Source organism: Protopterus annectens, chromosome 2.part0 (genome assembly GCF_019279795.1).
Source record: "Protopterus annectens isolate FY-2018-M chromosome 2.part0, PAN1.0, whole genome shotgun sequence".
Taxonomy (NCBI): Eukaryota; Metazoa; Chordata; order Ceratodontiformes; family Protopteridae; genus Protopterus; species Protopterus annectens.
In genome coordinates, this window is record NC_056728.1 from 604,200,511 (window position 1) to 604,215,029 (window position 14,519).

Consider the following 14,519-nt stretch of genomic DNA (forward strand, 5'->3'; position numbering starts at 1 on the left):
TGATTTCCACTATTAAGAAGCATTTATTGAATAGGTAGTCCTTACGTTTTCTTCAAAATGCGAGGTAGAAGATAATGTATATAACATGTTCTGAGAATGCTTGCCATAATTTTGGAGGTATAACTGAGAAAGAATGGTCAGTTGAATGTAATTTATTGTCTTGGGTATGTGGTTTGAAGGTGGTTGGATCTAAGTTGTAAAGGACTGACTGGTCTGCTAGTGAAAAAGGATGAGGCGTTTTAAGTCAAGAGATTTACATACTAAAGAGACTATTAGTAAGGTGTACCTGAGTTTTATGGAAAGTCAGTTAACCTTAGCAAGTACATTTATTTATTTTACATTTTTTGATCGGGATAGTCCGACTGGATACATGTCCATTTTCAGCAGAGTCCCGGGAAGAAAAGCTCTAACAATTATAAACAGATAAATATTAGCAAGTAAAGTATAATGAAGAATAATAAACAAGAAGCAGTTACACAATTAAGAAATCTGTACATAACTTGTTACAGTTTCACATATCACACAATATATATAACTGACAAACAGAGCATAAGTTCATATCTTTCAGATACTATCTTAAAACCTTTTACTTGTAACAGGATAATACCTGTAAATAGGAATTAGAGAAGGCAGACTATAGCTAGTCATAGTCAGGTTTGGTGCAGGGACATAGCCAGTGAGATTTAAAATAATTGGTTAGATTTTTTTTGAATTGACTAAGTGAAGGGTTCAGGGTAAGTTCAGATGGAAGCATGTTCCAGATTCTATCTACTGAATTAGCAAACAAGGATTCTCCAGATTGGTTGTTGGCTTTAACTGCCTGAATGAAATGTTTAGTAGAGGACTGAAGTAGCCTGGCATTTTTGTAGGGATAGATAATGTTTCTGAGGGAGGGTGATTTATCTGGGTGGTTGATAACCTTGAAAGTTACAATAAGTTGATTGTATTTAATCAAACTAGGAAGTTCCTGCCAGCCTAAGAGGTTTAGGTTTTGACAGTGCTGTGTCCTGTAAGGGGTACCTGTGGCAAACCTGGCGATTTGGTTATAGCAGCTAGAGAGTTTATTGAGTTCCGTTTTGTTCAAGTTTGTGAATATTGTTGAGGCATATGGCAAAGTAGATAGGAGATGGGTACAGGTAATTGCAGACTTAGCTAGAGGGGTGAGGGAAGCTTTATTCCTATATAGACAGCCTAGCTTTTTATTAACGGTTTTGATAGTTTGGTTGATGTGCATGTCAAACTTAAGGTTGTTGTAAATTGTGACATCCAGGAGTTTGGTATATTTATCCAGTGAGATTTTTGTCCCATTGTTGGATGTTATAGAAAATGAGAGTTGGGGGGGATTTGTGAGTAGGGGAGAAGAGCAATATGTTTTTTGGGTGTTTAGTAACAGTTATTGATTTGAGAGCCAATTTTCCACTATGTTAAAGGTTTTCTGGGTTAACGTTAGAAGATCTGTAGGGGTAGAGGCTGAGCAAATCAGAGTGGAATCATTAGCATCTTGTATACAGGTAGTGTCTGGGATAACAGTCTGTAGGTCATTGATAAAGAGTGTGAAAAGAAGGGGGCCTAATATAGAGGCTTGAGGGACTCCTAGAGTGACAGGAATAAAGGTGGAGAGTTTATCTTGCCATTTGACAGCCTGTTGCCTTCCACTTGGATAAGAATGGAACCATTGTATGGCGTGATTGTTTAGGGATAGTTTATTAAGTATTTGTAAGAGTATTTGGTGATTAACCATGTCAAAGGTCTTGGAAAGTTCTAGAAATAAGGCTGAGGTTAGACTTTTGCTGTTACGGTTAGAATAAATAATGTTGGTGAAGGAAAGGAGGGTTGAGGTGGTACTATGATGTGGTCTAAATCCATGCTGGGAATTGGCTAGTAGTTTATGTTGCATGAGGTGGTTCATAGGTTCATACTACGCTATCTGCCCTAGGGCATTAATAAGCCTAGCCAGAGTGTGTTTGGCTTTTGCCACCCATTTTAAATTAATTTTGCTATGCCCTTTTTCGAGGTTAGTATACTGTGCCTCTGTCTAACAGTGACACAGAAGTGATACCCGGGGTAAACCTACGATCTCCCATCCACATGTAAGAGTTGTTTGTGGATACACTTTTCAATTATTTTTGCTAGGGGGGAAAGGATAGCTATTGGTCTATAGTTAGAGAGTTCTGTACAGCTACCACTTCAGTGGAGTGGGATCAGATGTGATATTTTCCAGAGACTGGGGAAAGAGGTTTTGGTTATGGTTCTATTTATCAGAATTGAGACTGGGTATGCTATGATATCAGTGGATTTTTGTAGGCATTCTGAGGGGAGAAGGCCAGCTGAGAGAGTGGTTGGTTTGAGTTTTTTACGTAAGGCTCTAATGAGTGAGGGGGGAACTTTTTGGAAGGTGAAGTTTAGTGTATCGCTGGATGTAGAGATTTGTGCTTTAGGGCATGTGGGACTAAGTTTGCTAGCAAGTGCCTGGATGGTTTCAATAAAGAAGCAATTAAAGGCATTGGCAATAGACTCAGGGGTGTTTTGGATGGTAGCTGAGGGGGGGTTGGAGTAGTGGGTTTCCCTGGGTGTAGTAGTTTTTTAATACCTGCCCAGAACTTCTGAGGTTTATTAGTGTTTCTGCTAAAGCTAGCAGAAGTAGTTTTTCTTGTCTAGTAATATGGATTTTTTGTGTCATTCCTAAGTTGGCTACATTTTTGTTGATCTTGTGGGGTTTTTGATGAGTGCCAGGTGTTCCAAGCATTATTTCTATGGATGATTTTTAGTTTGGTATCCTTAGTGAGCCAGGGGGCAGATTTAGTTTTAATTCTAATGGTGCGAGGAGGTGCATGATTATCATGGATGGTCAGGAATGTGTTATTGAAGTGTGATACTGCCTCATCTAGTGAAAGCTGGTTTAGTGCTGCCCAATTACATAATTTTAGTTCTTCTAAGAATTTGCTGAGGTTAAAGTTTTCTTTGTTTCTCACTGTTTTAAAGGTGAGTGCATGTGGGCATTAAGTTTTCTGCCTCAGTATATATGTTAAGAAATGATCACTTAGGTCTTCAGGGAGTACCAGATTTGTACATGTGGTGGGGACTATTAATTAATATCCAATCTAGGATACTTTCCTTATTATAAGGTTTACTGATTCTAGCAGGAGAGGATTGGTTTGCTTAAATCCGTGTAGATTAACATGGGTAGTTGGGGACTCTGATGAGGAATTATGACAATCTATGTTGAGGTCACCTAGAACAATAGTTTCCTGGCGGTAAGTATTAGCAAGCCAGTGGAAGATGTCTTCGAGTGTTTCTGAATTGTTACCTGGGGGAATATGGACACATAATATGTTTATACATTTGTTTTTATTTATATGCAGTTTGGTTATTATCATTTCTGCTTTGTTAAATGTGGGTGGTTGGAGGGTATCTGGAGTAATATCGATAGTTGTTTTATAGAGTATAGCGACCCCACCTCCTTTCCTAGTAGTATGATCTTGTCTGATAATATTATACCCTAGGGGTAGAATTTCATTATCTGTTGTAGTTGGTTTTAGCCATGTTTTGGTGAGACAGAGTATGTCAGGTGAGTAGGTAGTAAGAAGGGCGTGAAGGTTGTGGACCTTATTGTTGATACTTCTAATGTTCAGATGGCAGGTCAGTAGTGAGTTGGGGGGGTCTATTTATGTTTAGTTTTATATTACGACTGTTAGTGCTTGAGTGGATGTTATTGTGAGATACTGGTCCTGGGTTAGGGTGAATGTCACCATCAATAGTGAAGGAGCAAGGCAATCTAGCTATGAGCTTCAGAAATGTATTTATCGAAATTTGGTAGTATTTTGCTTTAGCGTTAATGTGTCTAGGTAAAACAGGGTGGACATTAGAGGGGGAGTGTTAGAAATTATTGATGGATATTGCAGAGTGGGCAGAATGGTTTGAGAGGGAGAGGTGGTGGTATGGTATTTGAAATAATTTAATCCAGGAAGTTTTTGGTTTTAGTGGTAAGGGAATAAAAGATAACTAGTAGAGGTCGAATGTAGAGTACTGGTGACATTTTTGAAGGATGACAGAGTATTGCTGACATATTTAGGACTAGTGCACCAGATGGTAGGTGCAATGGGTGATTAACCTATGTAGGGGGGTGTGCTAAGGGTGAAAGCAAATAGGAGAAATCTGGTAATGGGTGATGGGGGAGAGGAAGGGGGTAAATTGGTGTTAAGATGAGCTGGGGGAGAAAGAGGCAGGGAGGGGTGTTATGTGAGGTAAGGTGAGCTGGGGAGTAAGTGGCAGGTGTTATGTGGGTTCAATGAGGCTTAGAATGCAAAGGGGTTTAGTTACACCTGTGGGAATAACAAAGTTGCAAATAACTGTATATATAATTATACATATAATATAATGTGTATATAATTGGGTTTTTACTGCTGTTAGTCTGGTATATTTACTTATCTCTGAGGTAGAGATGTTAGAGCAATGCTGTTACCTAGGGTATGACAGATTAAGCTGGTGTTAGAGTTGAAATACTCTTAATAATAATATTAGTAGGTTATAATTGAGAGCGGAGTGTGAAGTAGTATTTGGCATATACATAGTAAAAGTTTTGTCTTTTGTGGAGAAATGGCTAGAAATCTGTATATGTTCCTTACAGGGTTTAGGAGTGTGGCCAAACTTATTTTTGATGTTGCTGTGATGACTAGGAGAACATATTCAAACTGAATGAGGAGGACACCTTTTCCAATGGCTGCTCTACTTTATGCGGATACAAATTGGGAGATTGTCGAGTGTGCTGACGTTTTTTTTTACCAAGCTGATATTACGGTGAAAGTTTAGTCAAGGGTCAAGCCAGATTCTTAGGTACTTGTATTGTTTGACTGTTTCATAGATGTTTGGTTAGATTGCTTGATAGCTCAATTGTTAAGCGATTTATGTAATCTTTGTTGGTTTCTGAAAATGATGAGCTTGGTTTTTAGTTTCATTGTTTTAGTTGTAGTTTTATAGCCAAGTGGAAGTAAAAAGAAGGTCATTCTGAAAGATGTTTTGAATAATTGTTGATGTAGTATTAGACCTATGGATGACTGTATCATCTACATAGAAGATGATAAGTAGGTGGTTATATCAGCAGGGAGCTTGGTCATGAATTTGGAGAGCAAGACTGGAGACAGGACTGAGCCATGTGCTACATTTTGCTCAGGTGGGCAGATGGGTAGGAATTTTCTCCTATTTGTATGTTAAAGTATCAGTTGGTTAAAAAGAGTTAAACAATTGTACTGCCTAAGACCTGATTCCTGATGAGAGCAGGGAGTTTATCAGTATTGCATGGTCTACTAAATCAAATGTTTTTGACAGATCATTGTATATGGAGCCTGTACATTGTCCATTCTTCATGCTTTGAAGGATGTCACCTGTGGCAGTGTATATAGCTGTCAAAGTGCTTTTGTATGTCCTAAATCCATGGTGGTGTTAAGTGAGAATAACATATTTGGGATATGGTCTGTCAGTTGGTTGTATACTAATTTTACCAGTATGTTTCCTAGTGTAGGCAAGATAGATATTGCCTTTGATAGTACTGGGCTTGAGTGGCCTAATTATGAGATTAATGTCTGCAATCATCCATTGGTTAAGCATGCAGTTGTTGGTAAAGCTGAGATTGTGTACCAGGGTAAGAGGTTGGCATATGTATTCACAGAATAATAATAGTACAATGAAATATGGGTGAAGAACCTCATCATCCATGGAAAAGTTGGTTGTTTTTTTTCCAGGAGTGCTTCTGTTTCTTTTGATTTTATTTTCTTGAAATAGAATAGGATTAGTCTGCTTTGGGTTCTGGTAAGTAGGTGCATGCACTGGGGGATCATGGGCTAGATGGTGGAAGAGTGGAGAATTAATTAAGATGTCAAGGATTCTGAGGCTGTTAGGCCAGCACCATGGCATAGAGGATAAAGCCCTAATTATGAGCCAGGTGACCCAGGTTTGATTAATGCCTGAGACACTGGCAGAGAGAGATGGGCAGGCCCATCCCAGGAGGAGGACGTTCACTGATGACATTCCCTAAGGGGAGGCATGGTGCAATGAGGGGAGTAGCACTTAGGCAAAGATGGTGAATGTAAGGGAGGTGATGGAGAAAGTGTTAGGGCATAATAAAAAAAATCCCCCTGAACAGAATGTGGATGGCTGAAACCTCCTGGATACCCTTTGGTTCCACTACTGACCACAGCAGAGTATGGACTAAGTCTGAGGAATGTGCAGTAGCTGGATGACCCAGTGTGGATTTGGGGCACTGGGTATCAATACCAATCGGATGATGGAGGGCAGGACAAAAAAAAATGAAAAATTAAGCACTATGTTCCAAAACATTTTCTTTGTATTATGTAGACCACTTTATGTAGCCTTTAGAAAGCTAGATGTATGTCTTCCAGTTTTGTTTTAGCTAGGTTTCTTAGTAGTATAAAACATACACTATGTTTTCTGTTCAGTCATGTTTTCCATACTGTTCATGCTTTTTCTCTCAATCCATACAAGGCTTTTAATTATTTTGTTAACTACTAATTATGACTGTGCTTCAGGAGCCTGGATGTCTTTGGGGAAGTATTTATCTCATGTGGTGAAAAGGGCATTGGTGTGGGATGTAGCTAAAATTATAGGGTTTTAGGGTTTTGCTCAGCCAATACAGCTAGGTGCCCTGTCTTCATTAATAAATTCAGTTTGCAGAGTTGCAAGGTTCTGCTGTGCTTTTGGTTAGAAGGTTATTAATGTTGGTTTCTTATGTGCCAGTTTTAGGCCAAAGGTGATTGTGGTTGCTAATGGACGGGGACAGGAATTGAATGATTAGATACTAGAAAGGATTCACTACTCAACTGATTTTCCCTTCTGTCATTTGCCATGCTCTCCTGAAATAAAATTGTGTCCTTCAATGCTGTGCTAATATTTTATACAAAGAAAATCACTATGCTTCACATAGTCAGCCACGAAATTGACTATGCTATGTTCTTTTGTATAGTGTGTTAACACGTTTCATGGAATAGCACAGTGTGTTGGGATCATTATGATCTTTCTGTTGTGTTGAGGTTTCACTTCCTCCTTGACTGATACATATGAATACTAGCAGTTTAAGCAATGCAAGTTTACAATGTGATGAATGTTCTGTTCTGCTGTCAGATACTATGTTGAGAATGTCTGTTAGTAAAGCTGTTGATTTTATGATGCTGCCTGCTGGAAAGCATGACAAAGGTTTCTGTCACAGTCATTGCAAGTATATACAATCACACAATGATGGCTTTCCTACAAGAGGAGCATCCAGTCTAGCATTTGTCATCTTTTTTTTTTGCCTTGGTATAAGGAACATGAAGCAATAGCTAGAAAGATTGTAATATAGGTTGACTTATTTATAATATCCACATCTAATTAAGAAAGAACTATTATACATGAAGTAAAGCTCTTCACAAATGATTATTGATGAAACGTGTTTGTATAGTTAAGAAAAATAAATGGCTGGTACCCAGAATTTGAATGCCTTGCATCACAAAGAATATAAAGAAAATTTTTTGAGAAGCGATTATTTATTACTTTGATTTCATTAGGACTGTCATCCATTATGCTTCAGGTCTGGAAAGGAAATTATGTTAAGGTCAAATAAAAGTTGAAGTTGCTACTTTTCAGACAGACAAAGTTGTTTTACATATTCACTGCCACAAAGATATGATCAGAAGAGCTGCTGGCAAATGTGTTTCATTGCTATATTTAGGCTGCACAGAGATACCACTGTCCTGGAAAGGCAGAAGGGATGGAATTAAGTGCAATTTGTTCCTGTGTTCTTTTCGGCCCTCGTATCAGTCAGCTTGTCACATTAGGAAAAGAGATAAATGTATGATTCTGAACATGTTGCTTCCAAAACTGTTCTGTGTCGAAAACAGAAAATTGCAGTGGGGCCAGACAATGGGAAGTTAAATATAGGTATAGATTAGCCAGCCATGTTTTCAGCCTTGCTGCAGAAGATTGGGCACAGAGAAAGGAATGCCACTTGACCTTTCTGGTGTATCAACTGCCCAAGCCTCTATTTAAAAGCTAGGGTGACACATTTCCCTTTGGGACTAATGTGTGTAGATGGTGTATAAGACGGTGCTCCTTGGTTACAGCTAAGGAAACGGCTGGATATTTTTCTACCAAACTCAAGGGAATTACTTTATGAGAAACCATGTCATCTGCAAAGCATAATCATATGAAGGCATATTTAAGCTTTTCTGAGCTGGCGATTATGGCAGGCCATTTGAGACCCTCCTTAGCAGGCAGACATTCTAAAATACCTTACTATGATGTTGAAATACTTGATGCCAATACTAAACAGCAACTCTGTGTTCTGGAAAAGGTGAGTGTATTTGATTATGAGCTCATTTCCATGAAAGGTCTATTTTTTTCTACCTTTTAAAGTAATTTGCTGGCCTGTATTAACTTTTTATCAAAGAAATTGCAAAATAATATTTTTTATTGACATCTTGCAAATAGTACCACCTTTCCAGTTTTAGTACACTTATTACATCTTAAAGCACACATGTCACTAATAAGGTTTCACTAGCAGCAGAAAATAATGCAAATGAGGATTAAAAGAAAGAAAAAGTTTCATTTCATAACATGCAACTTGTTCACTGTACGTGGCTACTGTTATAACATGTGCACAGTTTCCTCATATGTGCATGTGCTTAAATATGCAAACAAAAAAAAAGGTACTCATTATATATCTTTTTTAGCAATGTGTTTTAACATTTAGTACATTATAAAAAAGGAAATATTCCTGGTGAGTATCAATAACCAAATATTAGTTGCTCCTGTACTTCTTTATGTATGGTTTCATTACCTGCACCTCCCACTTACAAAAAGCATGATCGTAATCAGTTGACAACCTCACTGTGTGCATACATCTACACTTTAAAAGGCACTCGTAATGTCTTGTGTGATTAAGGAGGCTGGGCCCTGTAATTATCTGCAGTCGAACATCTTTCCTGTTCTGTTTCTTAATCAGTACCCACCCATGAGGTAAATGTAAAACATTTTATGTGTAGCTTTCAAAGCAAACAAATGACTTACACTTTAGCAAGTGTATAGTGGGTGAAGTCTAGCTTGCTTTTAAATACATTTTTAAAGACATGTGCATTTTAGCCATTCAAGATCTACTGTGATGAAACATCTTTATTTTTAGGGGACTCTGTATACCTCCAATGATGTCTTGTTAAATGTAGGTTTGCAGATATGTTTGAACGCAGTTCATTAAAAAGACCAGATAATTAAACACACTTCATAAGATAATTTCCTTTATATTTTGCATATTTGGGGAACTATGAAGCAACAGCACAGAGAAGATTACTATTAGTTAACTGTTATAGCTGACAGCTTATCCTGTAAGCCTGTGATAGACAGACCTTCTGTTTATTTGCTTTACACTTGGTCAAGAAAGTACAAGTTTGTTTTACTTCAGATGTATTCATTGAGTACAGTGATATAAACTGTTTTTCTCATTACTGTTAAAAATACAAATGAAATTAATATATACCCAATTTATGATTAACAATAATGCCTACCATACACCACTCTTTCTAAGTAAAATGAATCCTTCTCTCTCTCCCTTTTGCCCCACATGTCCAAACAGCACAGCTGATACCCTACATATTTTCTGAAGCTGCAAGAATGGTTATAAATTATGGTGTTCATTAAGAACCAAATTAGAAAAAAAAGGGATACACTAAATCTACTCTGTCATGGGAAATTGCAATTTTACATGTATTCCCCACCAACTTTTCACATGAAAACAAACACATCATAATAACATTGTGTGCAATGATGAAATCATCTTCTTCTTCTTTCAGCTTTTTCCCGGTTATGGGTTGCCACAGCGGATCACCTGTCCGCTCATGATTGGCAGTGGAGTTTTTTATGGTGTCGAATTGCCAGCCTGGTGCCCAACCTTCCACAGAAGGCATACACATGCACACACTCACTCCTAGGGCCAATTTAGAGTGTCCAATCCACCTACAGCATGTCTTTGGGATGTGGGAGGAAATTGGAGCACCCGGAGAAAACCCACGCGACCACAGGAGGACATGCAGACTCCGCACAGAAGGCAATGATGAAATCCTACATAGCTCAAAATTGGCTAGATAGAACTAAAATTACATGAGATGAATTTAAAGGACTGGCTATGAAATACACATTAGCCAGCAAACTAATCACAAGAAGCCAAAAAAAACTATCCTATTATCAGAAATATCGGAAAATACTTATAGAAATCTTAAGGTAAAACCTGTCTATAGACAAGGGACTATAACACCAATACTACTCTAAACAAATAGGGAAAAATAAAAGAAAATAAACATTAGCATAACGTTTACTTATCTTAAATTGGGAAAGGTCAAGGAAGTGCAAACATACTGAACATCAGAGGTGGCATCAACTGTATATAGTGTACATAGTCATTACAAGATTCACCTAATGTTGGGTAGGCTAGTCATTACAAGATACACCTAATGTTAGGTAGGCTATACTATTTTGATGAAACTGTTTCAATGACAGATTCTAATAAGATTAAAATAGGTCTGAGTAGATTTTGTCTAACAATTAAATGTGAACAATTAAACTGTTAGCTAATTCTGCATATTGTTAACTGATCACTGATGGTATATGTCCTGTCTATGTTAATATGCTTATTGCACACTGAAATTTCAGGTATCTTGTTCTTATATATTTCTGTTTTATTTCTTTTTTTGCATAAAAAAGAGGAAAATGTAATAAAAATTATATTTGAAAAAAAAATAGTGGAATCTTTGGGATACTTGCATTTTATTTCTTATCCAGTGATACGGTGAATACATTTTGAAGCATCTTGTTTTGACAGCAGTCACTCAGTCTGAGAGAAAACTCTAGTCTTGGAGCTTAGTAAGATGGAAGACATGAGAGATTCCATATTACTGTAGACCTGTTTTATTTCAGGAGATATGTAATTGCTCTTGAATGTCAGTCACACTGCACTTTGCTATATTAAACTTTGCCATTAGAATGCTAGATTAGCACCTACCATTGAAAAAGGAAAGTTTAAATTTGTATTTTCTTTTCTGTGAAAAAGCATTCTGAAAGCTATGCTTGAGAAATGCATTTGCTGCTTATATGGACTAAGCTGGGAGTCTACCTGTTATAACATTCATAGTTTCATAGATGCTCTTTCAAAATATTATATGAGATGCAGCAAAACTGAAACATAAACACAGTTTGCTATGATTTGTACTGTACTCCCACTAATCACCAAATAGGTTTCCTGCAATTTCCATAGGGTAGAGATATAAATAATGCTTGATATCCATGGGTTTTAGTGACTTCCCACATTTTTGCCTTACTATTATTCAGTGCATGTCTAGGGAATTTTGGAATTCTGAACTAGAAAAATAATTTTCCGACTACCTGTATGATGGATGACAGTGGAGACATAGATGATGGGACACCATTACAGGCCATATGCAAAACGTCAGAGCTGGCATGTGTCATCAAACTTTGGAGGTCCCTTTAACGTGCTGTGGTGTACTGGGGTGTACAGATTTAGAGATTTGTCATTTAGTGGAAGTTTTATATAAGCCAGTTATAGACTTGCGGGATGCTGTTGGACATGCTACACTTAAAGAAATCCCAATCCCTCAGAGACACACGCTCCAGGGATCTAAACCTTGTCATCACAATGAACAAAACATGCTGGAGGGATAGGTTCCTGACCCAGAGACTCCCCAGACTCTGGAGTAGACTGCCAAATACATTTTGAAGCATCTTCTTTTGACAGCAGTCACTCAGTCTGAGAGAAAACTCTAGTCTTGGAGCTTAGTAAGATGGAAGATGTGAGAGATTCCATATTACTGTAGACCTGTTTTATTTCAGGAGATATGTAATTGCTATTGAATGTCAATCACACTGCACTTTGCTGTATTAAACTTTGCCATTAGAATGCCAGATTAGCACCTACCATTGAAAAAGGAAAGTATAATTCTGTATTTTCTTTTCTGTGAAAAAGCATTCTGAAAGCTATGCTTGAGAAATGCATTTGCTGCTTATATGGACTAAGCTGGGAGTCTACCTGTTATAACATTCATAGTTTCATAAATGCTCTTTCAAAGTATTATATGAAATGCAGCAAAACTGAAACATAAACGCAGTTTGCTATGATTTGTACTGTACTCCCACTAATCACCAAATAGGTTTCCTGCAATTTCCATAGGGTAGAGATATAAATAATGCTTGATATCCATGGGTTTTAGTGACTTCCCACATCTTTGCCTTACTATTACTCAATGCATGTCTAGGGAATTTTGGAATTCTGAACTAGAAAAATAATTTTCCCACTACCTGTATGATGGATGACAGTGGAGACATTGATGATGGGACACCATTACAGGCCATATGCAAAAAGTCAGAACTGGCATGTGTCATCAAACTTTGGAGGTCCCTTTAATGTGCTCTGGTGTACTGGGGTGTACAGATTTAGAGATCTGTCATTTAGTGGAAGTTTTATATAAGCCAGTTATAGACTTGGGGATGCTGTTGGACATGCTACACTTAAAGAAATCCTAATCCCTCAGAGACACACGCTCCAGGGATCTAAACCTTGTCATCACAATGAACAAAACATGCTGGAGGGATAGGTTCCTGACCCAGAGACTCCCCAGACTCTGGAATAGACTGCCAATACACGTCAAACAGAGTGCCTCTTTGGCCCTCTTCAAAAGGAACCTCGATGATTGGATGGGAGATAGGAAATTCACCCCAGAGAACATGTCAGTTGCCCTGCTAGACAGGGGTCCAGGGAAGTAAATACTGTGAGAAGAAATAGCCAGGGAATTGTTATGGCTAGGCTTGTATAGACCGATAGCTTAGTACCAACCTATGAATCTCTGAACTTATAAGAGATGTTGTTAGTTGGTGGTCTCAGTAACAATGGACTTTGTATTCAAAATGTCTTAGTTTTGAAATGAAAAAGAGACTGATAGTATAGCAAGTAGTGTGAAGCCAGGAATTTGTTAGAGAAAGAAGCAGCACAAAACATTTGCAGGACAGTAATCTTAGATATACTGTATTATCTAATTTATTCTGTTAGCAGTTAGATTGATTTTATATGAGATTATTTTGTTTCAGGATGAAGTCTGCATTTTTTAGCCTTCCTATAAACCACATAGCAACACATTACATATTTTAAAAATTACCTTATCATGGGACAAGCATTTTAAGTTGAGACTATACAGCTCAAATGCCTACAAGATTTCAGTTTGAATCCTGCTTAGCTATCTGTATGCTCTTTGAATAAGAAAACATTTTAATACTCATAAGCTAAACTTACCAAGAACTGCAGTTCTGCTCCTTTTGTTCATTTTTGCAGCCACCCCATTCAGTTCACAAGGTCTTCACAGTTGTAGGAATATGATACATGTGCTTTTACTCAAAGGGATCCCTATCTGTATACTGACAACAGCTATGATGCACTCAGGAAGATTTTTTTATGCCTCTGTCAACCAAGTCCATAAAAATGTTTCCATATTGGCCAGTCACCCACAACACATAAGTACAGTGTACGATGGAACTCTTCTTGGTCTCATTAGGGGAACTGATACCCTGGAATTTAAAACTCCATTAAATTATGCATGGGATGGTTTCCAGGGACCTGTCCCTGCTAATTATTGATGTTATACATGGTGGCAGAGGTGGCAGAGTCTTACTCATTCTATCCTGGGAAAGCTTATCCTTTTAAAATGGTATCACTTCATGTCTCATGTAGCATTCAGTTAGTCTCCCTGTAAAAATACTCAGAAGAAATGGATAATTTTATTCACAGAAAGGTTTTCCATTAAGGAACCCAAGATTTGGGAATAAAAGGACAGATGGAGGTAAAGGAAGGATGTGATCTGCTGAGGCACTGGGTATATAGCAGTCAGCTTAAGACATTCATATTAATTTGGGGGTTCAGACAAGTTACTTCCATAGAAATCTTTTTAAGAAAACTATAATGCAAGCAGGGATGTATTTCTCAGAACATATTCTACAACACCAAAGCATAAAATATATATTTAGATGATCAACTGCACAAAATAACCAAGGAAACCACTTTTCTTTTTGGAAATAGATTTAAATTCACATTAACTACAATTCTGCAAGCCACTCAAGTAACATCCTAAAATAAAGTAATGGATCTGCAAGCATATTGGGGTTCCTATTATATAATTAAAGATGCAATCCTTCGAATGTGTCTTGATCGAACTTGAAAGCACAAAACAGCAAAATAGTGAAACAGCATATAAGTGATTTCTTTCCCTGGGAAAAAAAATCGCTTGGCTGCTTCTGTTACTTTGCCATTTTCCTCACTGTAGTGCAATCTCAGAGTTGGTATATTTAAGTAGGGGATGTGGGGGGCACAGCCCCCCACATTGGTGGGTGTGGGGGGCAAAGCTCCCCACTTTATGTAATGTTTTGAAGTTTTTATTTTTATTTTATTTTTTTTTGTGGAACAGCAATTTCTTTCCCTGGGA

At 37.6% G+C, this 14,519-nt stretch overlaps 1 protein-coding gene across 1 annotated transcript in view; it reads left to right on the plus strand.

The window, feature by feature from the left end:
* Positions 1-7,832: 7,832 nt before the first annotated feature.
* The window catches only part of TECRL (trans-2,3-enoyl-CoA reductase like), a 1,073,904-nt gene continuing 1,067,217 nt past the window's right edge, over positions 7,833-14,519 (plus strand). Inside the window, exon 1 of the mRNA XM_044060983.1 lies at positions 7,833-8,341. Coding sequence (XP_043916918.1) covers positions 8,171-8,341 — 171 coding nt within the window. The 5' untranslated portion in view covers positions 7,833-8,170. The remainder of the gene's footprint in view (positions 8,342-14,519) is intronic.